The sequence below is a fragment of the Ailuropoda melanoleuca genome, chromosome 2 (assembly GCF_002007445.2).
Source record: "Ailuropoda melanoleuca isolate Jingjing chromosome 2, ASM200744v2, whole genome shotgun sequence".
In the NCBI taxonomy this organism is placed as follows: domain Eukaryota; kingdom Metazoa; phylum Chordata; class Mammalia; order Carnivora; family Ursidae; genus Ailuropoda; species Ailuropoda melanoleuca.
The window spans coordinates 33,712,412-33,739,186 of record NC_048219.1 but is presented as its reverse complement, the minus strand read 5'-3'; the positions used below and the strand labels follow the sequence as shown (position 1 = coordinate 33,739,186).

At 45.2% G+C, this 26,775-nt stretch overlaps 1 protein-coding gene across 13 annotated transcripts in view; it reads right to left on the bottom strand.

The window, feature by feature from the left end:
* Positions 1–26,775, bottom strand: part of FGGY (FGGY carbohydrate kinase domain containing) — a 414,009-nt gene that overhangs the window by 164,350 nt on the left and 222,884 nt on the right. For all 13 annotated transcript variants that reach the window (XR_004623203.1, XM_034653399.1, XM_034653435.1 and 10 more), the window contains one exon: positions 12,159–12,262. Coding sequence is in view for 12 of the 13 variants with exons in the window: in XM_034653399.1 (XP_034509290.1) it covers positions 12,159–12,262 (104 nt within the window). In the remaining variant the exon portion in view is untranslated. The remainder of the gene's footprint in view (positions 1–12,158; positions 12,263–26,775) is intronic.

The window sequence follows — 26,775 nt, the reverse complement described above, 5'->3', positions numbered from 1 at the left end:
AGACAGAGCATGAAGCAGGCTTTTCCCTAACTGCTCAAGGAGCTCAGGTTTATGGGGAAGACACAGAGAAGGACAAGTGCTGGGCTGGAGTGGCACAGGAAGAGCTAGGAAGGTCTGCCGGGGCGCCATTAACTGAAAGTGGCAGAGGAAGAAAAGAGAGCCTCACAGAGACGCCTGACCTGGAACTCTGTGGAAGACACACGCCAAGGATGGCGCAGAGACCGAGAACACGGGCTCTGAGGTCCCTGTGCTTCGGTACACCCTCAGCTCTACTCCTTGCTCTGTGACCTTTACAAGTATTCTTCGGAACACTGGGGATCATAACTGAATGAGAACCACCCCAGGGCTTACTGGAGTATCAAATAATACAGACAGTGCTCAATAAATGTGAATTATAACAATGGTGATGATTCTGGTGATGACAGTACTCACCACGCAGAAGGGAGATGCAACCACTCCAGGCAGAGAAGACCCATGCTCAAAGGCTGGACAAATGAGAGCACATGGACTCTTCTCCAGAAGAGTAAACAGATGTCTGTCCTGCATCTAAAGCATTCCACACACCAAGCTCTTCCCTGATTCATCTGATGGTAAAATCTGATGTGAACGGATCAAACTATTTAGAATCTATTTAACCTACTTGGTGTGAATATTTGTAAGTTTGTAGAAACACCAATGTGTTTTATTAGGGGTGCTGTCCCACACCCCAGCAGTGTTATGTAATATACTGCATACACCCATTATTAACTTTTAAAGTCTGGATATTCTCTGTTCTCAAACATCTTGGGCCCCACAGAATTCAGATAAGGGTGTAGGGTGTGTGAATGTACCCACCAGACTACAGATGAAAAGTGAAAGCTAGTGAGGGAGAAAGCTAGAGGTGGGTAGGGCCCAGATCACGTGAGATCTGCCATGCCCCGCTAGGATTCTGGGACTCAGGAGACACGATGAGAGATTTTAATCAAGACGGTGAAGCCATCAGACTTAATATTTAGGAACTTCTTCACTGTGGGTCTATCAGGGTAGTGAGGTCCATGTAAATTAGTGTCTTGCACACCACAGAAAAACAAATATACCTATTAATAAAACTGGCCAATTTCTCTTAGGTTCTCTCTTCTTTTTCATAGGCCATTTCCCTAATTCCAGAGAACCCTGGCCCTGCATTCCAAGACCGTAGTAAATCTCTCAGCTAGGAGTTACATGGAAACCTAAGGAAGTTTCAGTAAATTTTAACATGCAGGCAAACGATAGGTGCCCAAGTCAGGGAGGCTCTGTGACTGGTCTAAGCCAAGCAGCACCTTCCAGCTAAATGTCCCCTTGACCTACGGAATCAAGACCCAGTCTTCTCCTGCCTCCACACAAGGCCACAACCAATGGTTGAAAAGCCCTCACATAAATTTGGCAGTTGGAGGTAGTGGATAATTTTCAGTTTTATGTTTTTGCTTTCAGCCTGTTTCAAGCCATAATTCACTAAAAAGCTCTGTTCTCCAGTGGGTGGAATTCTGTTACTGGATTGACCAATACTCTGTGTCAGGTGGGAAGAGTCTGCCGATCAAAGAAAGAACTAAAGCCTTACTGAAGACTAGGTAATTCACATGCTGGTTCTTCCTTTCACACATAGCCTATAAACCCATCAAAAAAGGTACTGGTATGGCTTGTTGTGGTCTTCAATAAACTTTGATGTATAGCGGGTATACTGTATTTGGCTACCTAGTATGTTTCTGCCTGTCCTTCTGTCCATCTAGCAATCCAACATATACTGGTCCCAAGCCACACGTCAGGTACTGTGCTAAGTGCAAGGAAATGGAAACCTACTATTTTGAGATCTCTTTCTGTTCCCTCCCTAATAAAGGCTCCATGCTGGTATCATTTCATAGTGTAACCGAAAGATGCACACTAAAATTTTCTCTTTCTCAAACATCACTAAACTCAGTTCTCTAGAGGCTTTAAAAATACATGGTAGGGGTGAATTTTATACGTGAATGATCTTTCATTAAAAGTTTGTGTGTTTTTAAAAATACATGACAGCATTGCAGTAACTTTTACCTCCTCCGGATTTAAGACTCCTTTTTTTTTTTTTTTTTAGTTGAATGTATCCTAAATCTTTAACAACATGGTCAAATGTCCATTTAGTTTTTCTTTTGAACATTTTTTTTCTATTGGCAGTAGGGAGCCACTGACTATTCATTAGGAAGAGACTTTCAGTCTTAATCCTACAGTCTTGACTGTTCAATAAACTTCTCATGGGTTCTTCTGGGATCCCTGGTTTCTTAGATGTTGTTGCACCTCACGCTCTAACACTGTTTAAGTGGAAGAAAAGAAATGACCCCTAACTTACAATGACTCTGGGAGACAAAATATATGAAAATTTAATTAAAATATGAAAAGAGGCCCTTGGAGCATAGAAGGGGAGCTGGAGAAGGGAATGAGGAAAATAAGAGAAAGTCAACAAGGCCAAACTACTAAAACTTCTGAACTAAATGCACATAGAACTAAGTGAACAGAGCGCGTCGAGGTCCGTGGCGCAGTACCCAGTTCTTGGAAAGGGCTCTAGGAAGGCTGTCTTCAGCATCTTTTTCCTGCGCGTTGAGCCTCTGGAAAAGCGCAGACACTCCCATAACTACTAGGTCGCCCTCAGCAGCCACACTATCAAAGTTACCCACACGGCAGATGAGTGGTAAATGGGAAAAGGGGGAAAAATCAATGTGGTTTTCATTTCATGCTCTTCCAAACAAATATAAAAACATCTTCATGAGTTGGGAGGTTGGCCGCATGTCTTCAAACTGCCTATTCAAGTACTTGACCACAGAGCAGCAGGGAAACAGGGAAGACTCATAAATCCTCTCCTCCCTAGGGACGATGGTGACAAGCGATGCTGTTTACTTTTATTGTTATCATTAGACTGGTGGCCTCTTGAAAGGCAGTGATTTGAAAGCCCGGAAAGAAGGGAAAACAAGAGCACTGTGGTCTAGCTTTGATCTAAGCCTAACTTTGCACTTCTCATCAGGCTCTGGAAAAGATCTACCTTGTAATAACTCCACCCTCCCCCCACCTCCCGTTCCTGCAAAACGCACGTGCGCATGGCTAGCTCGCCCCGCTGCCTCATCTCATCGTTCTGCTAGGAGTTGAGAATATCAGCCTTGGAATCAAGCAGCTGAGTTGGAAACTGTGATCTCTAGGACTTACTAGCTATGTAACCTTGCAAGTACTTTATCTTTCTGACCCTCAGTGTCCATCTGTAAAATGGGAGGATAATTCTGGTAACTGCATAACGTTATTAGGGAGATTTGATCAGACACATTAGTTGTGACTCTTACTGCTGCTAATTTTATTACTTTCTTCTGCTTCTTTGACCATTATTCCAGGCAAGCTACAGTCTTAATGGAAAGCCAGACTCAGGCCACTTGACAGACTCCCACCAGAAGATTTTGTTTCTGACCTTCTGAGAGGCCTTGGGTCACCCGACCTTGCGTTGTTCCCGGTCTTCCAGAAACATGAAACCAGACAGCCCTGCCCAGCTTTTATAGGAGTGGAACGGCTGGGTCACATAGTAGGTGTGACTTTGTAAGAAACTGCTAAACTCTTTCTCAAAGCGGTTGTGCCATTTCACATCCCCACGGTAGCGTGTAAGGGTTCCAGTCCCCACATCCTCACCACAACGGCAGCCGATCTAAAAGTGCGCAGTGGATCTCGTGGTGGTTTCAATTTGCATTCCCCTTCTAAGTAATGACGGGGAGCACCCTTTGCCCCTCTAACACTGACTTGTATGAAACGGTGCCCCAGGCCCAGACCACAGCCTCTGCTTTGGGAGAACTTCCTCCCTGCTGTGAGGAAGGGGCAGAGCTGCACCATGGCCATCACCCAAAGAGCAAGGCTCTAACAACAGAGCACAGTCTGACGGGGGTATTGCTCTGGTTCGAGTCCAGAGCCTAGGGCTCCTCAACTCTCTTTTCCCCAGAGAACAAACATCAGGCTACAGAAAGTCTCCGAGCCAAAAATGCATCCTGATGAGCTGCTGGGGGGAGGAGTGGGGAGGGTTAGTTCTCCTCCCAAGAGAAAGGGTGGTGGGGAGAATGGGCAGAGCATAGGAATAGAAAGCTCTGGAAGGCTGGCATGGTGGAGGAAAGGACAGAAAGCAAGTATGGCTGGTTTGTGTCTCCCAGGACTCACCAAATAACACAGTTCAATGAAAACCTTACTTCCCAGAGAGGCCAAATGAACACCCGGATATCCCTGATAAAGTGGGGTGGGCAACAGACTGCCAGGAACTCACACATGAGGGGCTTCTTCCAGTCAGTCAGGCCCCACTCTGCAGAGACAGATGATGAAAGGTGATGCCCCTGGATCAGGAAGGACTGAGAAGACTCTCTGGAAAATCCAAGCACTTGCACACTTCTGAGGTGGTGGGGCAAGTGGGTGGGAGCAATCCAACCATGTCGTCACTAAGCATCTACTAAGCCCTAGCTCCCAACTGGACAGGCTGCGCCAACGGGGGCACAGGAGACACGGACCCACTAAGCAAGTCCGCTTCATCTGAAATACAAGTCGGTACTAGTAAAACACAAATAACAATAGCTATTGGTCTGTGCTAGAGGCCAAAAGAAGAGCATAATAAACCACGTCAGAGTCGCTGGAGAATTCAGCTGGGCTGGAAGGAAATAAGTGAAAACTAACATTTATTGTACGGTTTTAAAATGATGATGAAAAAATTTCTACAGACATATTTAGAATAGTGCCTGAAATATAGTAAGCACTATATTAGTGATCGTTTCTATTTTTTTTTTTTTTTTTTTACTGGTCTTCTTTTCTGTTTTTTCAACAAGGTTCGTCGAGGTATAATTAGCTCTAAGCTGCATATATTGAAAGCGTCTGATTTGATAAGTTTTGACATAGCATACACCAGTGAAGACATTACCATAATCAATGTAAACATCTCCATCAACCCCCAAAGTTTCCTTGTGCCATTTGTCTTCTGCCTAGCCTCCTGGCCGCCACTGTGCCTGCTCTCCCACTGCAGGCGGCCGCTCATCTGCTTTCTGTCATTATACATGAGTCTGCATTACTTAGAATTTTAAACAAATGGAATCACATAGTCTGTACTTTTTTGGGGTTTGGTTTCTATCAGCACACTTATGTTGAGATCAATGCATGCTGTATCTTATATGAATAGTTCATTCCCTTTTACTGCTTAGTAGTAAACCATTATAATGGACATCCAACAGCGTATTCATCTGGTCACTGTCGACAGGCATTTGGGCTGTTTCCAGTGGGGAACTATTACAAATAAAGTGGCTGTGAGCCTCTCTGTACGAGTTTACGAACGGACATAGGCATTCACGAGCAGAATGGCTGGATCACATGGTAGGTGTACGTTAACTCTGGAAGAAACTGCTAACCTCTTTTCCAAGGTGGCTGTGCCATTTCACGTCCCCACCAGCAGCGTGGAAGTTTTAGTCCCCACATCCTCGCCCTGAGGTCGGGATTCCAATAAGCGTGTATGTCACTGTCGTTTGGGTTTGCATTTTCCTACTGAGGGGTGAGCACCTTCTCAGGTGCTTGTCATTCAAATCTTTTCTTCCATGAGAGATCTACGCCAACATTTGCCCATATTTTCATTGAGCCTGTTCTCCCTCTCCTCTGGACCTTTGCGAGAAGCTACTGAACTGAAAGGGAAGAGCGAGGACTCTGAGGTCAGTACCCTAGAGGGCTTGAACACGGCATGACCCATTTAACTACTGTTTGCTTCAGTCCTCCCACTTGGGTAATGAAGACAGTAATGGTGGCTATCTCACAGAATTGTTGATTACATGACATAAAGGATTTAGCACGGTGCTGGGTACACTGTAGGTGCCTGATGGTAGCAACTAATACTATTGTCTGTCTCCTCGTAATGACTGAGGCTGGGCCAGAGATGTTCAATGTCCTCCATCCAGAACAGTGTAGAACTTCCCTCGCCTCAAATGCCAGGACAAGCACTGCTCTGAGCTTCCTGAGTATATGACCTGTCTCTCACTGCTCGCTGCACCACATCAACCCTCCCCTTGACAAACTGATGCCTAGCATATAGCTCTATTTTCAGTAAATGTGGTTGTGAGGTCCTGGGCCAGCCTCCATATGGAGAGTCTCCTGAGAATGCTGGTGACTGAAGAGGAAGCAGGGCACTTCATGCATAGAACCCTAATTCTTTCATCAGCAGGTGTAACAGTGATCCTATGCGTAAAATGTGGATCCCCTTCCCTGTCCACCTTTCTCAATGACCTCCGCCAATGCCACCTGCTTAAAGACCGAGATAGAGAAACTGGTCCTACCTGCCTACTCTCTTCTTAGCGGTGACACCTGCTAACAGAAAGTCATCTGTTCAAGGCACATGGCTGTCCTCCCCACCCATGGTGCCCTCCTGATGGGCCTGCACATAACCACATCCCATCCAGACCATAAAGGAAGTCACCTGTATGGTGCTGTAGACATTGAAGTAAAAAACAAAGTGAAGAGAGGACAGGGCGTGTGGCCTAAAACTGGGCTGTCAGGAAGTGTCCCAGTGGCATCAGGGAAATGTCACATCCTATGGGAAAACTACGTGGTCTACTCAAGACTTTGGACGGGCCCTTCTCCCTATTTCTACCACACTCTAGTCATGCACTGACCATAGCAATTCCCATCTGTGCTGCAGTTGCCTCCTTGTCTCTTTCTCAGTGAAGACAGGCATGCCACGTTCATCATATTGATCTTAATACCTTTAGCACTTAGCCAGGCAAGTACAAGAAAATGTTTCCATCATGAGTGAATGATTTAATGAATGATTTAAAAATAAACTTTTAATTTTAGAATAGTTTTAGATTTCAGAATACTTACGAAAATAGTACACAGTACCCATATACCCCACACCCAGATTTTCCTACCATTAATATCCCACATGAGGTATAAATATCATAATTACAGAGCGATGCTGATACATTATGACTAAATGCCTTAATTTATTCAAATCTGCTGAGTTTTCCCCTAATGTCCTTTTTCTGTTCCAGGAGCCCACCCAGGACCCCACATTACATTTAGTTGTCACATCTGCTTAGGCTCCTCTTGGAGGTGAAGGTTCTTCAGACTTTCCTTTTTTTTTTTTTTTTTAAAGATTTTATTTATTTATTCAACAGAGATAGAGACAGCCAGTGAGAGAGGGAACACAAGCAGGGGGAGTGGGAGAGGAAGAAGCAGGCTCATAGTAGAGGAGCCTGATGTGGGGCCTCGATCCCACAACGCCGGGATCACGCCCTGAGCCGAAGGCAGACGCTCAACCGCTGTGCCACCCAGGCGCCCCTTTTTTTTTGATGACCTTCCCAGCTTCGAGGAGTATGGGTCAGATATTTCATAGAAATTCCCTCAATTTGGATGTGCTGAATTTTTCTTAGGATCAGACTGTGGTTATGGATTTTGGGGAGATGATAAGGTGCCATTCTCATTAAATCATATCAATAGTACATATCATCAACACGGCTTATCACCACTGACGCTAACCTTCACCACCTGGCGGAGGTAGCATTTCTCAGACTTCTCCACTGTAAAATCATACTTTCTCTCCTTACTTTCCCCCCCTTTCTCATATTGTCCACTTTGAAAGAAAGTCACTAAGTGCAGCTCACCCTTAAGGAGTGGGAAGTTATGTTCCACCTCATTGATGGGGAAGTAGCTACATAAATTATTTGGAATTCTTCTGTAGGAGAGATTTGTCTTATTCATTTAGTCATGTATGTATATCACTGTGGACTTGATATTTGTGTCATACTTTAGGTTATTACCCAATACCACTTTATTTTGCTGCCCACATTGTTTCAGTCTTGGTCACTGGGAGTGCCCTCAGTTGGCTTCTGATTTTTTTTTATTTATTTAATTTAATTTTTTAAATTTTTATTTATTTATTTTTCTAGCATTTCCTCACTTTTCTGGCACTACAAGATGCCCCAGGCTTATCTCATCCATTTCCTGCTCCAGTTAGAATCAACCATTTCTCCAAGGAGTCCTTGCTCTTTTTATGGGAGAAATGTATTAGAAACCAAGATCTGGGTATCGGTGTACTTGAAACAACTAGCTGCTGGGGTATCCTAGTTTCTAGATCCTCTCAACTGTCAGATCTAGAAAATATATTTATGTTTACTAACCTACAGATGTGTGTAGGTGTACACACGTCCACAGACACTTGTCTATGTATCTATGTATAAACTAGAAGAAGCTAAGCATGAGTTTATTCCGATGCCCCCTCATTCAGATCCATTACCAATGGATCATTCTGGCCTTCATGAATCATTTTTTAATAACAGCACTGTATTTGGTCTTTTGTACTGGGCACAGTGCCAAGCTGTTTATAAAGATCACCCCATTTAATCCTCAAAACATCTGTATGGGTAAATACTACCGCCCACATTGAACAGATGAGGACACGGAGGCAGTGGAAGATGGACTACCTTACCTAATTGCAGCAAGTGGAGGGGCCAGCACAGGAACCTACGTCCTTGAGATCGACAGAGAGCCACCATCCCCACATTCCTCTAAGTCCTTGCAAAAACCTCAGTTCTGAGTGATTGAAGACACGGACGTAATTCCCAGCCCTCAACAACTACTGTTCTGTTCACATCTTACCTCTTCATTACTCCTTCCACTTCCCAGGGTCCTCTCCCCATGTGACATGCTAACCGCAGCACAAGTTGCCAAGTTACTACCCGACTTGACAACCCCAGGAGAGGGGTGCTGGAGCAATGGCAAGGATCCGCTCCATCTGACCCTGTGACTTTTCAACCTCTAGCTGACCCCTGCTGTGTATTATCTTGGGTTTGGGGGACTTGGTAGTAATTAACTCTGAACAAGCAGATCTGCTTTCACGGAGAGTTAAAAAAAGAACTACTCTTTTCCCTTGTTAATTAAATCATCTAAAGGAAGATAAACGTACAGCCCACACTTGTATCTTCCAAAATATCAAAGCCCTGATTAGTAAGTCTTATGTTCAACCTCAAGCTTTTTTTTTCCAGATTCCTGGAAGTAACAGGGCCCAGGAGGTAAGAAACTTCTAAGTATTTATTAACATTTGTTTACTTGGACATTCATTCATTCGTTCGTTCGTTCACATCTAGAAAGAGGTACCCTGGATCAAGCACAAAACATTCTTGGGAATTCTGACTCAATCAATGTACTGAATCAGAAACATCAGCAATGCATAGACAGGAAGAAACAGAAACCTTTAGATCAGGTTGAACACCACTTTTTGAAAAGCCCAGAGCCCCCTCTGGTCCCTGTGTTCTGTTCGGTGAATTTTTCCTGACAGTTGGTGGTTTTATTTGCCAGAACCACAACAAAGGGGGTCCTTGAGTTTCCCCAGGAGTGTTTCCTTAGACCTGCACCTCTCCTAGACCTCACAAAGGTGTTATTGTTGCTGGCTCACTGGGCGCCCGGCACCTGAGCAAGATCAAAGGCACTTTCTGATGCCAGCATGACCACAGTCTCGCCCTCACCACATAACATTAAAGCTGATGATTAATCCCGTTGGCCCAGAAGGTCCCTTCCCACTCCCAAGTACAAAGCAGGATGGGGGTGGGGACTTTATTTCCAGCATAACACGACCATAATAAACTGGCATTTTATGGCCCTAATTCATTGCAACCAACTGCAGCTGCCCATCAAACTCGTTAAAGCCCCAACAGTTGCTTCATGTGAGCCTTATATATCACTAGGAAAGTGTACTAAGAACCTCCACCATTTCTGAGTGTCTGTTCTGTACTAGATCTGTACGCGCCCAGTTCACATTAACCAGCGACACTGTGAGACTGGCTCGAGCCACCCCTAATGGGATGGAGGAGGGACATGAGATTCAGAGAAGTAGCTCACCTCTCAGGTCACAAGCCCCAAAAGTCATGAGCAGTTGTTCAACTTACATCTGGAGAGCTCTGAACCCCAGGTTGTCTCCCCTTCTTTGAGGGACAGGACAATTGTGCACAACTCAGCGAGGCACGGAGCGGGATGCGTTTGCTAATAAGGCAGAGCTGGGTCTGAGTGCTCAGCCCTAGCTCAACAGCTTGTTACCCAGGGAACATTTCTGGACTTTTCTATTTCTCAACTGCCTGATTTGCAAAACGGATCCTATAGGAAAAGGGAGTACCACCCTCATTAAGAGACAAGGTGAATGAGAAGTGACATGACAGAGTCCCTCACATTCATCCAGATTTGCTTCCGCTCAGAAATCTGAATTGAGTGTAGTAAAAATGCCTGAAATTTAGATTTCACAGGAGAAACCAGATTAGATGTGTCCCTTTGAAAATGGGGGTGACTGAAATAGGTTTCAGTCAGGGTTCAGTTAAGACAAGCTAACCAGTGTAGACTCGTGTCTAGGGAGGTGAGGGTGGGCTGCTCCCGCCTGAGGTGGCCCGAGGGCCCCTGCAGACCTCTCCCTTCAGTGACAGCTGGGCCCTACAACAGGGCTGGTGAGGGGATTTTAAAAACTCAGGCTGGTGATGGGTATTAAGGAGGGCACGTATTGCATGGTGCACTGGGTGTTATATGCAAGTAATGAATCATGGAACATTGTAGCAAAAACTAGGGATGTACTGTATGGTGACTAACATAATATAATAAAAAATTATTATTTTTAAAAAATAAAAATAAAAACTCAGTTAAAGAAGTTCCACTTAAGACCTTGTCCATAGACACAAATAAAAGGAAAACGGGTTTTTGTTTTTGTTTTTTTGGCGAGGGGCAACAGAGGATCAAGGGATTCTATGACCTTGGGGTCTAACGTAATATCCCCTCAGGAAGATGTCCCCAACCCTGGACCCTTCCTAGGCAGAGTCAGCCCCTGTCCCCTCTCTGCCGACAGCATCAGCACAACTCATCAAGAGCTAACCACTGGGGAGTGCTTACTTTAAGGGACGTCCATCACAGCCTCATTTCATGCTCAGAACACTAAGAACCGTGTACTAGAACTCTCCACATTTTACAGATGAGGAATCGGAGGCCCAGAGGGGTAAATGCCTTGCTAGGGGGCCTGTATTTCATAAGCAGAGGAAGTAAAATTGGAAAGCAGTGGGGCTGGCTCTACTGTCTCTACGAAATGGGGGGCTGGGCACAGTGTTTGGCACATGGTAGATGCTCAGATCACAGGTTCAATCTGAATGGATATTCCGGGGCCTGGTAGTGCTGATGCCAGCTATAATTATGCTTCATCATTGGGAGGACTTCTGTCCCCCTTACGTCCCCAGGGTTTAGCACCACTTTGGACACAAGAAAAGGGGATAAGGAAACAAGTAAATCTATCACTATTTACTCAACCAAAATATTGAATGGCAAAAAAGGCTCACTGGTCCCTACTGCAACTCAACACAGTTTGACACGGCACATGACCATCCACGGTTGCAGAGATTCTGCCCTGGACTGCGTCCACGCTAATCCTCGCCCACCTTCCCCCTCCTCCCCCTCTCTCCCTCTATTTTACTCATCTGGGAAAAATCCAAGAAGTCGTCCATCTAAGTTTAACAGAGTAATGACTTTTAAATAAAAATATGGTAGAAATGGGTACTTATCGAAATGGAATGCTTTCAGACTCATGCATTTAAAGGAGATATAAATTTTAGGGCAGGCACTAAATTTTAACTGCAATCTTGGAGAACGCCTTTCCACTAATTCATGGAGAAAAATTAACAAAGTGAAAATCGCTTATCAGTGTTCTTTTGAAGTCATGATATGCAGGCTAATTCTATAGATCATCAGGGCACTCCCAGGGAGATGGATTTATATTGATTTGGAGCGAGCACAGTGGCCAAGGAAAACAGACACCCCTTTGCAGAGAAGACTCAGCAACCCATTAGGAACAGATCAGCTTGGGAGCAAGGCATTGCCACCCTTGGATCCAATTTCATCCCTCACGCCTGGGCTCTCTGGCCAGGGTGATGTCAAAGACAGACTCAGACCTTTGCACACTTTTTAAGAATCTGGCCCCTGGAAAAAGAAAGATCCAGCAAATCTAAGCACAGGTTTTGGGAGAAAGGCTGGGCTTCTGGCTAGACAGAGCAGGCAGTCAGCAGGAAGGAAAGGAACTGACAGGCAAAGGGGCCAGCAAGTCACATCTCCTCCTGGGCTGTCCCCACCCACTGGTGGTGGCCCCACCCTCTGCCCGGCAGACTCACCCCCATGTGACAAGAAGACGTTCCACAGATGACAGCCAGCCGTGACGTCACTGGCTGTCCCTCACAGGCGAGGCCGTACCCTCTCACATCTGCTCCAATCACTCCTGTGAGAAAGCAAAACAAAACAAAACCCTCTTTAAAAAATAATAAAATAATGAGAACAGAAAGCTAAGAACAAGTGTACAACACTCCTTTACACAGCCAGACATTAAGAGAGTGTTCCTGTCTCGGGCCAGTCTCTGACGGAACCCAAGAGAACACACTTGCCTGCCATGGGGAAACTAGTAAACACGTGCTGTCCTTGCTTATTCTGGTCCATGTACAGCATCTAACCATTGTAGGAATCAAAGTAACGGTAATTCGAATAATAAAAGCAGCAGCCATCAGTGATTTTGTGCTCAGGAAATACCAGGCAAGATGGGAACATTTACAGGTAGGATCTCCTTTTACATTAACCCCATCAAGTCCGTACTGCTAATGCCACACACATGGGTGGAGAAAGGGAGGCACACAGAGGCTGAGTGACCTGACGAAGGTCACACTGCTAGTGAAGGGCAGAGTTGAATGGGATCCGGCTTAACACATCCCATTTCAATCTCGAAGAAGGCAACTGAACTGTGTGATGAGTGAATCTTTTTGGCATCTCCAGGTCCCCATTCTTACTACTACTTATCACAGAACTCTTGGTGTAAAGGACAGGGGGACAGACAGTGAGTTTCTGTTACAAGAATGTGAGATAATGGAGACTTTCCCATCAATGGTATAAACTCAGGCTTCTTCTCCACATGTTTTATTTGTTGATACTTGCTAGATAAATGAAGTTATAAACGTGATGATAGAGCTAAAAAGACTATTTAGAGCCTAGAATGATCCATCTTTATTCAAATGTCCAACAAGCATCTTCTATGCATAAAATTATACAGCAGGTGTCATGAAGTGGGAGCTGCCAACATGCCAACGTTCTTCACTATAACACAGGCAAGGGGTGCAGTGTGCAGGGGCAGGGCAGCCACGGGGATTCCAGTGACCTCCCCAGTCTCACCCCCCACTCTCTGCTCTCTTTCCCACTTCAAGACCTTTGCACTTGCTCTTTCCTCTATCTGAAATGCCATTCCCCAACCTCTTTGCCAGGCTAATTCCTATTTATTCCTCACTCAAATGTTACTTCCTCGGGTGGCTTCCGTGGTCCTCCAGGAAAGATAGGAGTCTCCCTGTTCAGGATTCAGACACACCCTTGAACTTCGTGAGCACAAAGACACTGGTGTTTTCTTTTTTTAATTAAATTCAATTAGCCAACATACAGTACATCATTAGTTTCAGATGTAGTGTTCAATAATTCATCAGTTGCATATAATACCCAGGGCTCATCACATCACGTGCCCTCCTTAATGCCCATCTCCCAATTACCCCAACTCCCTCCCACCTCACTCCCAGCAACTCTCAATTTGTTTCCTATAGTTAAGAGTCCCTCATGGTTTTTCTCCCTCTCTGATGACTTCCCATTCAGTTTTCCCTTCCTTCCCCTATGATCCTCTGCACTGTTCCTTATATTCCACATATGAGTGAAACCATATGATAATTGTCTTTGATTTACTTATTTCACTAAGCATAATACCCTCCAGTTCCATCCCCATTGATGTAAATAGTTAAGATTTCAACCTTTCTGATGAGTAATATTCCAGTGCGCGCGCGCGCGCGCGTGTGTGTGTGTGTGTGTGTGTGTGTATATATATATATACCACATCTTCTTTATCCAGTCACCTTCGATGGACATCTGGGCTCTTTCCATAGTCTGGCTATTGTGGACCTTGCTGCTATGAACATCGGGGTGTAGGTGCCCCTTCAGGTTACCACATTTGTATCTTTGGAGTAAATCCCTAATAGTGCAATTGCCGGGTCATAGGGTAGCTCTATTTTAACTTCTTGAGGAACTCCACACTGTTTTCCGGAGTGGCTATACCAGCTTGCATTCCCGCCAACAGTGTAGGAGGGTTCCCCTTTCTCTGCAACCTTGCCAACATCTGTTGTTTCCTGTCTTGTTCATTTTAGCCACTCTGACTGGAGTGAGGTGGTATCTCATTGTGGTTTTGCTTTCTATTTCCCTGATGCCAAGAGATGTGGAGCATTTTTTCATGTGCCTGTTGGCCATCAGTATGTCTCCTACAGAGAAATGTCTGTTCAAGTCTTCTGCCCATTTCTTGACTGGATTACTTGTTTTTTGGGTGTTAAGTTTGATAAGTTCTTTATAGATTTTGGATACTACCCTTTATCTGATACGTCATTTGCAAATATCTTCTCCCATTCCATAGGTTGCCATTTAGTTTTTTGACTGTTTCCTTTGCTGTGAAGAAGCTTTTTATCTTGAGGAAGTCCCAATAGTTCATTTTTGCTTTGTTTCCCTTGCCTTTGGAGACGCGTCTATCAAGAAGTTGCTGCCACTGAGGTCAGAGAGGTTGATGCCTGTGTTCTCCTCTAGGATTTTGATGAATTTCTGTCTCACATTTAGGTCTTTCATCCATTTTGAGTTTATCTTTGTGTATGATGTAAGAATATGGTCAAGTTTCATTCATCTACATGTGGCTGTCCAATTTTCCCAGCACCATTTTTTGAAGAGACTGTCCTTTTTCCATTGGATATTCTTAATTGCTTTGTTGAAGACTGGTTGACCACAGAGTTAAGGGTGTATCTCTGGGTTCTCTATTCTGTTCTATTGATCTTTGTGTCTGTTTTTGTGCCAATATCATACTGTCTTCATGATTATAGCTTTGTAATATAGCTTGAAGTCTTGTATTGTGATGCCATCAGCTTTGGTTTTTTTCTTTCTTTTTTTTTTTTTTTAAAGATTTTATTTATTTATTTGACAGACAGAGAGATAGCTGGCAAGAGAGGGAATACAAGCAGGGAGAGTGGGAGAGGAAGAAGCAGGCTCCCAACAGAGGAGCCCGATGTGGGGCTCGGTACGAAGACTCTGGGATCACACCCTGAGCCGAAGGCAGACGCTTAACGACTGAGTCACCCAGGTGCCCCTGGTTTTCTTTTTCAAAATTCCTCTGGCTATTCGGGTCTTTTCTGATTCCATACAAATTTTAGGATTATTTTTCCAGCTCTGTGAAAAGTGTCGATGATATTTTGATTGGGATTGTATTGAATGTGTAGATTGCTCTGGGTAGCATAGACATTTTAATAATATTTATTCTTCTAATCCGTGATCATGGAATGTTTTTCCATTTCTTTGTGTCTTCCTTGATTTCTTTTGTAAGTGATCTGTAGTTTTTAGAGTACAGATCCTTTGCTTCTTTGGTTAGGTTTATTCCTAAGTATCTTAATGGTTTTTGATGCAATTGTAAATGGGATGGATTTCTTAATTTCTTTCTTCTGTCTCATTGTTAGTATATAGAAATGCTACTGATTTCTGTGCAGTGATTTTATATCCTGTCACATTCCTGAATTCTTGTCTGAGTTCTACCAATTTTGGGGTGGAGTCTTTCGAGTTTTCCACATAGAGTATCATGTCATCTGCAAAGAGTAAAAGTTCGACATCTTCTTTGCAAATTTGAATGCCTTTTATTTCTTTTTGTTGTCTGATTGCTGAGTCTAGGACTTCTAGTACTATGTTGAACAACAGTGGTAAGATTGGGCATCCGTGTTGTGTTCCTGACCTTAGGGGAATGCTCTCAGTTTTTCCCCACTGAGAATGGTATTTGCTGTGAGCTTTTCATAGATGGCTTTTATGATATTGAGGCATGTTCCCTCTATCCCTACAGTGTGGAGACTTTCAATCACGAAAGCATGCTGTATTTTGTCAAATGTTTTATATCAATTGAGAGGATAATATGGTTCTTGTCCTTTCTTTTATTAATGTGATGTATCACGTTGATTTGTGAATGTGGAACTGCTCTTGAAGCCCAGGAATAAATCCCACTTGGTCGTGGTGAAAAATCCTTTTAATGCTCTGTCGGATCCTACTGGCTAGCATCTTGGTAAGAATTTTGGCATCCATGTTCATCAGGGATATTGGTCTACAATTCTCCTTCTTGGTGGGGTCTTTGTCTTGTTTTGGGATCAAGGTAATGCTGGCCTCATGGAATGAGTTTAGAAGTTTTCTTTTCCTTTTTATTTTTTGAAACAGCTTCAGAAGAATAGGTATTAGACAAAAACTATACTGCCTGCCTCTTCTTCTATAATAAAAGCTTTTGGAAGCTGGCACTTTCCTATCCACATGCTTAAAAGCACAGCCCCTACACAGATGCTAGTGCAGAGCGAGAGGCAAAAGTACCCATGCATGGGGATGCAAGGATAAGGAAGACAACTTCCTGTCCTCAGGGTGCTCCCCAGTCTGGTGGGAGGGAAACAGGACCCTAAAGGAGCACTTCAATGGGGGGGGGCGTCAAGGTAGGATGGAAGTGTGGGGACCACAGGAGCAGCTGAGCTCAACCGGTAGGGCTTCAGGGAGGTTTCCCCAGGAGGTGGGTCAACGCTGTGTTCTGCAGGAATTGGCCAGGGGAAAGGCGGGTGGGGGTGCCTCCTCAGGCCATAGATCCCCAGATACTGACAGCAAGCAGGCGTTTCCAGAAAGCAGGATCTTGAGGGCCAACGAGAGGCTCTTACATTCCAACAATTTTCTAGTTTTTTCCAAGGCTTTTTTCCAAATTCTACCTTCCCAAGCATAGCAACTTGAAAATCTGGGCCACTGTTCACAGGCCCAGGAGCAAGGGCTGTGGTGATTATCTCCGCAGTGAGGTCCCAGCAACTGGGCGATTGAGGCAGCAACTGAGACTGAGCTTCTAAGAGTCCTGGGCCTACTGGCTTTCATCAAGTCCCCCGCTCTGCTCAGTGCTGTGGGATCCTGCAGACTGCAGTTCAACATCGGCCAGGAGAGCTGAAGGCTGCAGGAAGTAGAGAGCCAGAGTGTGTCTCCTTCTCCTGTGTGACTTCAGCTCTGCTGACAGGGCTGCATGGCTCTGACATCTGCTGACACCCTTGGACTCCGGTAACCTCCTCCGTCCTTTGTCTCTTGAGCCTAGGGGTAGGAGCAGCTTCCATTTTGCTGACTGCTGGCTTGCTTCACAGGGATATAGCCGGTCTTGGTGCCTTCATTATTTGGGTCACCAATTTTCTGTACTAAATCCCCCGTTTTTTTAAATAGTTAGAGCAGTTTCCATTTTTCTAGGTGGACCCTGAGTGATACAGTTCTCCTTCCAGGGCACAAAGGCTTTTGCACAGGAAGAAACCCTAGATATTAGCTAGTATTAACTGAGCTGGTTTTGCATGCCCTCTCTCTGTACCTGTTTTATTTTATTCTTACAACCCCTGAACGTGACTGGTATGTTATCATCCTCATTTCAGAGAAGAGGAAATGGAAGGTTACAAATGGAGAGGTAACTTAACCATATTCACACAGCTCACAAGAAGCAGGGTTGGGATTCATATTCAGGTAGCCTGATTGCAAACTTTGGTTCTTAGGTTGTTCTCCAAGGTAAAAACCCAATAACCAGGTGGCTGATACTCACTTATCTGTAGATCTCCAAATACTGGGGTCTTAAAGATACTGACCCTGAGATCCCTGACAGAAGAGGGATCTGCCACTGCGGCTCCACAGTGTTATAAATAAGTTGAGGGAATTTCTGATGATGACCCATATTTACCGACTCCACGTATATAAAGCACAGGCAAAGCATATCTCACAGTGTTTCAAATGGGAAAGTGGGGAAAAAAAGAAGTCTGTAGTAAGTATTTCCTTGTTTCTTCTCCAGTAGATTCATTGTTCATCTAGCTAGGCTTGGAATCTGAGGACTAGGGCATTGTAATGGGAGAAGAGTGGAATTTGGAGACAGGAAGACCAGTTAGAAAACAAAGACAACAGCAGTATCATATGGTTGCTTGGATACTGAGGAGATTTTAAAAATAAAAGTTAGATTAATGGCAGCTATATCTCCATCACCACTACCGCGATGGCCCTCACCACTAGCACCATCGTCAGCATCAACATCATCTGGATTATTTCTCAAGAGACAGCTGTATTCTTTCTTCCTTTCTAGCAAACACATCAGACATCTAAGACAGGCCGAGCACTGTGCTAAGCTCCTTAAATATTATCTCATTTGATTTCCACAATGCCCATATTCTTTCCCCTCCTCAACAGATGCAGAAGGAAAGGATCAAAGTATTCAAGTGACATGCCCAAGGAACATGATGCAGATAGAAGAAGGAGTGTCAGGATTGGACCTTGTCCTGTCCGATTCCAAAGCCCATGTTCCTTCTACACTCCGTCAGTTTTTGAAGTTATATTGTCTTATGTAAGGGACATACATTTGTAAATATTGGCACACCACAGAACACTGGTAAGAGCCATGGGTTTAGAGTTAGAGCATCTAAGTTTTAGCTCCAATTCTGCCATACTACCTCCAAGTTTGAGCCATTCCTCCACATCCACAATGAATGTGAAGACATGGGTCACAAATGGAGATCCTTTCTCAGCTGTTCTCAGTACACAACACACGGTGCTTCTTCAAAACACCAAGAAAAGTGTCTCCGTTCCTAAAAGCGGGAAGGCAGAAAAATGCCTCCCCAGATCCGACACTCTCGAGCTCTGAGATGTCGATCACCTCAGGTCAGGCTTGTCTAACAAGGGCGAGAGGCAGGTCATGTCCAGTTTCCCTCAGGAGAGGCTCTCTAACCCCGCTTCATGTCCACTCCAGTCCACAGCAGTGCACAGCTGATGCCCGCTGTGAGGCCACAGGAAGCCGAGAGCCAAATGATCTCGTCTTTCCTTCGGCCACATAGAGCTTGGAGGGGCCTTCCCTGAGAAAAGAGGCCCAAAGCAGGGAAAGCAACAAGGGGAAGGAGGAGCTTTCTCCTTTCTGAATAAGTACACTTCACAATCCAGACAGGACTCCCAGGCTGCACGGGTACATCAGGAAACAATTCACAAGATGAGATTTTGACAAGCACAGCGCTCAACACTGCTGGGGCCCTACAGGGGACTGTGAAGTGTCAGTGTATTCTGCATTCTGCAGAAAGTTCAAAGGGCAAAATTAGCAGCTGAAGAAATAGGTACCCCCCCCCAAAAAAAGTGAGGCATTCAATTTTATTTTTCCTGAAACTTGCACAATGCTCAGCTGATGGTAGTTGCTCAAGAAATTTTTTTGAATGAAAAAAAAAAACAACCATTGGGAAAACAAACTTATGGAGTCACTGAATTGATGCAAGGATTTTTAATGATTCCTACCCCTCCACATACAAACAACACCATTTGTATCAAGGAATAGGTTTTAAAACAAAATTAAAAAGAAAAAATTAAAACTTCACGTACAACTCTCTTGTTGACCTTTATGTGCTTTCTCCCTCCCTCTCCCTTACCTACCAACCATCATCCTTCCTTCCATCCATTTTCTGAATACCTACTATATTTATGTAAAAGAAAAAAGGAACTTTGCAAATGTTATGATTAAGAGTGAGTTATCCTGTAATTTATAAAGCCACATTGCTTTGAAAACTTTAAAGGATTATATGGAAGAAAATCATCTCAAGTTCTAGCATTTGTGTTATAATTATCTCATACTTTACAGCTATATAAAGTACTTTATAGCTTGCAAAGCATTCTCAAACACTGTACCCTTCATTTAGCTTTTAGAAAATCCTGTGATATGTGTTATTTTCTCTCCAGGTCAGAGTCGAAGAAACTGAATTTCAGAGATGTGAAGTAATTCAGTCAAGCTTATTTAGCTACTTAGAGGCAGAGGTAGGGCTCAAACTAGGATTTTCAGTCTCTCCGTCCACAGTTTTTTGTTTCTTGTTTTTTTTTTTTTCCCCTGTGTTTGAAAATAAAAAGGTCTGCTAGAGATGTAGCAACTGTTTCATCAGAAGTCTTCCCTGACCACATCTTTCCCCATCCCTCCAGGTACTCTGGCCAGGGAGAATGAACAGAGCCTCTCTCCCTGCATCCCACTCCCTGACACTGTCCGGCGTCTCTCAGTGTATCTGTGATTTCTCTGTGTGCACAGCCGTCTCCCTCTACTTGACTATGAGCAGACTGAGGCCAGGGCAGTGGCTCACTAATTTGTTGCTGCTGGCGTTTAATACAACAATACAACAACAGATGGATGTGGTGGAAGGCAGTAAAGCCCAAGGCATTTTCTAGAAAAAAGTGGCAGATGTAATAACGGAAAAATGTTTTGTGTCTTAATATGACTGTGAAAACTACTGAAGAGGTTTGAGTGACAACTCACGGGTAATAGTAAAATTATTACTGGAGCCTCACAACACATCTTGTTTAGAAGAGTTAAGATCACTGGTAAAGAGGAAAGGTCCTAAGATTCTTATACTTACTGCAAGATGGCTTTGCGCCTGGCACTTTGCAAAACTACTGTACTGACTCTTGTAACAATCCTGAGAGGTCGTTATTACTGCACTGTTTTACTACTAGGGGAAATGAGACCAAAGTTTCAAGTAACTTGTCCAAGGCCCCTCAGAGGGAGAGTGGGGGAAGAGGGTGTCACAAGCGGTTGTACTGAACTCTAAGTCCTAAAGAGCCTACAGAAATGAGTTCCTTTCTTTTCAACTGTGTGCAAGAATGCTAAGGATTTACACTCAGCATAGCTGAACCCAGATCCCTTTCAGGATTTATTGTTATAATGCCGCTGCAGCGAGCCCACAGGGTTCATCTCAAGCCCAACACAAGAAGTGGAGTGAAACAGCTGAAAAGATTTCTGTGAGCCTAGTGTTTGATGAAACATCACTTTGGCTTTGAAAGAAATGCAGTTTAGAATTCACCCAGTCTAAATTCTTAAGTAGACTTATCTTTAAAAACAATAACAACAACAAACCCCTACATGGTAAGTTTACAAAGAAATTTTACACACCTTGACACGGCCACCATCCCCCGTCCCCACACCACACCCTTCACAGAGCCAAAAAGAAAACAGGGAAGTTGTCTGTCTAAAAGAGGTGTGGACAGACTTTCACTGGATATATGAACTCGCCAGGGTGTAATGGTTAAGAACAAGGGCTCTAGAATTGGACTACCTGATTTAAAGATCACTTACCTTACTGTGCCTCAGTTTCCTTGTCAATAAAATTGGAATGACGATAATGTGTAACTCATAAGGCTATTGTGCAGGTGAAGTGAGACGAACAGTGCCTGGAACATAGTTTACTCAATATATTTTTGCCATTGTTGTGACTGCGGACAACGCTCGGTCTGGGGTGTTAATAGCGCGGCTTGGCAGGAGAGTGCAGATACTCGCGCTCGGCACGGTGCGTGCTTTGCCTGAGTTATTTGGGTTTACTTGGATTGACTGGAACTTTTTTTTTTTTTTCTGTCCTTGAGTACACAACCGGTGACAGAATCTTGGGGGGCCCCGGGGAATAAGGAAGATGAGGTAGCAGATAGCAGCAACAATCCAGGCTAACATTTTAAACGTTGTTGAGAATAAACCAAAAGCTGTTTTTATCTCCAAACGCCACAATAACAGGTAGCACTCCTCATACTGCAATTCAACTTGACAATGGCATTTCTCACTTCTTTCTAAATGCTACACTCTTCCATGACTGGCACCAAACAGAAACCAATACAAGAGCCCTGGGAGGGCCAGAGAACAAAGAACTAACCTTCAGAGAGCTGGGTCTCACTCCTCCATCCCTCCCTTCTAGCCAGAAAGATCAAATCTTGAAGGTAGACTAATATGTAATAGCTTGGAAATCTGAGCCTTAGAGAATGCTAGCAAAATCCACAGGAAAGACAAAGCAAAAACTTGGTTTCAGAAATTCCTTTCTTCCTAACCTCAATACAGCCTCCAGACTACTTGGACATTCTCTTCTATGACCTCATGAAAGACAATTTTTCACTTGAAGGCATTAGACATGGTAAAGGGTCAGGCTGAAATCCAATGCAAACGGCCAAGTTAACACACAAAAATTACTTTCTAAAATAAAGAAAGGAAAAGAAAGAGGACTGGCCCAAGTACAAGAAATGTATTTTATAAAATAAATCCTTAAATAGATCTGAAGCTAATTCTAAATCACACAGCTTCCTTCTGATATCATAAATTAATTCAGCAGCTATATGCTGAATCCCAATTATGAGCTAGGCACTATGTTAGGGGTTAGAGATCTATAGATGAAAGATGTTTCCTTTTATTCTAAAGGTCCCAGTCTAGTGGGGGTGGAGAGGTATATAGGCAGACACTTAGAAGACAGTATGGAACAATTCATGACTCAGACCTGAGTAAGTCTAACGGAAGTATGGAGCCCTGGCCCCTGACCGAGCTTGGACAGTCAGGGAGGAACCCCTGAAGGAGGTGAGGCAGGAGTTATGTCAGTCAGCATGGGAAGGAGAGAGGAAGGGAAAGGTGTTTCCAGTAGACCTTGAGACAAAACAAAAACACAAGAGAAAGAAACAGAGGATGCAAGGTCGCTGGGCCACACAGTCTGAGGAGACAAGAGTCTTGTATTCTGAAGAACCTCGTTGGTGTAAAGCTCTGGGTCTGAATCAGACAGAGCTACATTCAATGCCCAGTTCACAAGTGTGCTCAGCAACCTTCGACAAGCTAACTTACCTCAGCTAACTCTGAGACTCAGTTTTCTCAGCTGAAAGGTAGGAAGAATGGCGTTTACTTTACGGAGTCACTATTCCTGGCTTTAGCACTGCATGTCCAGTGTCCCAGGACACCTCCCTACAGTTCCGAGCAAACTGGAATGGTTGGTCACCCTTGTATAGGGCAAGTAGCCTTGTGCCTGGCATACAGGAACTGCCAAATAAATGTCAGTGCCCCATTTCTTCCTGGAGAAAGGAACAGTATATTTCCTTTAGCAACCTTTTTGCCCCTAGACAAATGATCTTATTTATAAAATTCTCAGATGGCTCCTTTAAGGTAGAAAGAGGAACCAGAAGCCCTGATAATCCCCTCAAAGACATAGAGTAGACCAGTGAGATGCTGCAGGAAAACACCAGGAGGGACATAGGACTTGCTCAGATAGCTAACAGGACACACAGACTATGGGGCAAGGCCTGAAATCTCACAGAAAAAGACCTCATTTGGCAGGCGAGCTCTCCCCAACCTCTGATGCCAAGCTCAGCACCTCCTCCTCTGGTGTGAGTTTCGGTTCCATCAAAAACTTCCAGAGGTTTTGTGGGGCTAGTTGAACATTGACAGATTCTTCAAAGCCTGGAATTCACCCAGTGAGCCAAAACCAGGCCAAGTTTCTATGGGGCGAGGATTTCCCCCAGGGAGGGTCACAGGGCTCCACCACACCTAGACTGATTAATCTACCCTTGCCCCAAGCTTCGGACCACAAGGAGACAAAAAAGTAAAACAGATCCTGAAGCTGGATCCTGATTCAACACCCGCAGCCCCATTCCTGGGAGAGTGGGGGTGGAAGTGTAAGGCGACCCTCAGCACCGGATAGGAGTCAGGCCAGAGCGGCAGAGAATTAAAAGTGATATGCAGAGCAGCTGGAGAGAGGGGAAAAAAAACAAAACAAAACAAAATCTGAGCAGGATGAAGGGCCCAGGGTTTTAACACAATGAATGACATGTGGCTGAAATAGTTTCAAAGAGAACAAAAGCTTAGGTAAATAAATAGTGTGGAAGATGAGAGCAAAAACGAATTACAGGAAATCCCATGAGGAATACACTGGCATTTTTCAAAAACTGCAGTTGAAACAACATCTCTGCTTCGGCAGAGATCAAGACTCAGCCCTCCCGTTCCACTGAGGCACCTGCTCCTGAAGCCTGCTTCTTGGGAGCCCAGCCCGGGCCAAGCACGGCTGTCCTTTCTCTGTGCCCGTTCCAGGCTTATGGGGGGGAACGGGTGATAGCTAGAAAGGGAGACACTTCCAGGCACCCCAGCGACTCCCTGGATGATCTCAGGCAAATGAGTTGAGCTCCTCGCTTCTCTGATACCTCATCTGTATGGAGGGAAGTGATGACTTCGAAGTAAAAGTGCAGAAATAGAACCATGGTTTGAAAGAACAGTGCTGGTACGTGTTAGGCCGAGTAACATTCTCTCCCCGGGTGCGCGGTAGGATTCAACGTGAGCAACATCCATCTAGCACCACTCTGCGTCCAGGGCCACACTCAGCATTGCAGGGGAAACAATGCTTGCAAAAACACCATCACCGTCCTCGAAGAGCTTATGAACTCACGGGAGCCACGGATGCTGGAGCACAGCGGACTGGCAATGTCTGCTACAGAAGCACAAACAAGCCTCTGGCAGGAGGAGCTAAGGACTCCTGGGGGTGGGGGGAGGTGGGGCACAAGCCTTCTTCACTGCGGCCCTCCTCCCTCTTCGCCCTGATGGCTTGAGCGCACCTGCGCTCCTGGTGGGCTCCTGGCCGATCTCAAAAGCCTTAGTGCTTCTTTAGTCACTCTACATCGTGTGTGTGTAGCATCGACCAGTGCCAGGCACTGTTCCAAGTGCTTTACGTAAATTACCCGATTTTATCCTCACAACCGCTACTATGATGCCCATCCTGGAGATGAACACTGAGACCTACGACACNGCCTGCTTCTTGGGAGCCCAGCCCGGGCCAAGCACGGCTGTCCTTTCTCTGTGCCCGTTCCAGGCTTATGGGGGGGAACGGGTGATAGCTAGAAAGGGAGACACTTCCAGGCACCCCAGTGACTCCCTGGATGATCTCAGGCAAATGAGTTGAGCTCCTCGCTTCTCTGATACCTCATCTGTATGGGGGGAAGTGATGACTTCGAAGTAAAAGTGCAGAAATAGAACCGTGGTTTGAAAGAACAGTGCTGGTACGTGTTAGGCCGAGTAACATTCTCTCCCCGGGTGCCGGTAGGATTCAACGTGAGCAACATCCGTCTAGCACCACTCTGCGTCCAGGGCCACACTCGGCATTGCAGGGGAAACAATGCTTGCAAAAACACCATCACCGTCCTCGAAGAGCTTATGAACTCACGGGAGCCACGGATGCTGGAGCACAGCGGACTGGCAATGTCTGCTACAGAAGCACAAACAAGCCTCTGGCAGGAGGAGCTAAGGACTCCTGGGGGTGGGGGGAGGTGGGGCACAAGCCTTCTTCACTGCGGCCCTCCTCCCTCTTCGCCCTGATGGCTTGAGCGCACCTGCGCTCCTGGTGGGCTCCTGGCCGATCTCAAAAGCCTTAGTGCTTCTTTAGTCACTCTACATCGTGTGTGTGTAGCATCGACCAGTGCCAGGCACTGTTCCAAGTGCTTTACGTAAATTACCCGATTTTATCCTCACAACCGCTACTATGATGCCCATCCTGGAGATGAACACTGAGACCTACGACACTGAGTAACTGACCCGCGACCACACAGAGAGTAGCAGGTGATGGCGTGGAATGTAACTCAGCCTGGCGGTAGGAATCACGCTTTCCCCCACCATGAGGCTGCTGGAGTGGTACAGGTGGTTCTGGTAAACACAGGTACACATTTCTGTTGGATCTGTGCTCTACACCCACACTACTGTTCACTGTCTGCTCTCTCCTGAAACTCTGTATTTCAAAGGGAAGAATTTTTCAGTGATTTAAAAAGTAACTCTTGGTCTGCCACCTCAGAGCACCTGCAGGCAAGCCCAGACTGTGGCCAACTTGGTGCTGTTACCTCCAGAGCACGCCCGAGCAGGGACTCGGTGGCCCCCTTCAGTGTGGCCCAAAGGCAGTGACCCGTGGGAGGATGTGAAGCAGAAAGCACCTGCCAGGACCTTCCAACCTCACAGTGGCCCCCTGGGCACTGTCCCCCAAAGTGAGCTGTTCTCATCATCCACATCCTCCCCCCATCCTGCCTTCTGCCTGTCAACCTACAGCCTAAATGCTGGCAGGCCAGCAGGCGTTCCCTCCTCTTGCACTCTGTCCGCTTTCTGTGGGGCTGTGCGGCCTGAGTCCATTCCAGCTGCTACACAGAACGCCTTAAATGGCTGGCTGAACAAGACATGTTCCTCTCTCACAAGTCTGGTGGCTGGACGTCCGGCTGAGACCAGGATGCCAGGAGGGGCAGGTTCCACTGTCGGCTGCCTTCTTTCTTTACAGATGCCTGCCCTTTGACTGTGTCCTCAAAGCAGAGAGAGAAACACCAAGCTCTCCCATCTCTTCTTAGAAAGGCACTAACCCCATTCAGAAGGGCTCCATCCTCGGGAATGAATTTTCTCTCAAAGGCCCCACACTTCCTGATACCATCACGTTTGTGGTTAGAATTTCAACATATGAATTTGGGGGGGGGACACAACCAGTCCATAGCATGCATGGTCCAAGGTGGAGACAGAAGGGGCTTAGAGTCTTCGGTTATATATACAAGAGAAGGTCCCTGTATTAACATGCTGTGGAGAGAGCAGTAACTGAAGATCTCATTTCAGCTGAGAGGTTGGAATTCTACTTAACACATTGGTAAGAGAAACTTACTGTTTAGACACCAAAAAAGAAAAATATGTTACCACCTTGAACCCCAACATGTACTGTGCACTGAAAAAGACGATTTCGAACATTATTTCTCCCTTTCTCGATGACTTATCAGTATACCAAGGAAGAAGGAGGAACTAACTTTATTAAGCAACTAATACAGCCAGCAAGTGTGTTGAGCTGTAAGTTGTTCCTTTGTGTGCCAACATATCCTGAGTTCATGCCCATCCAATTAGTTCTGATA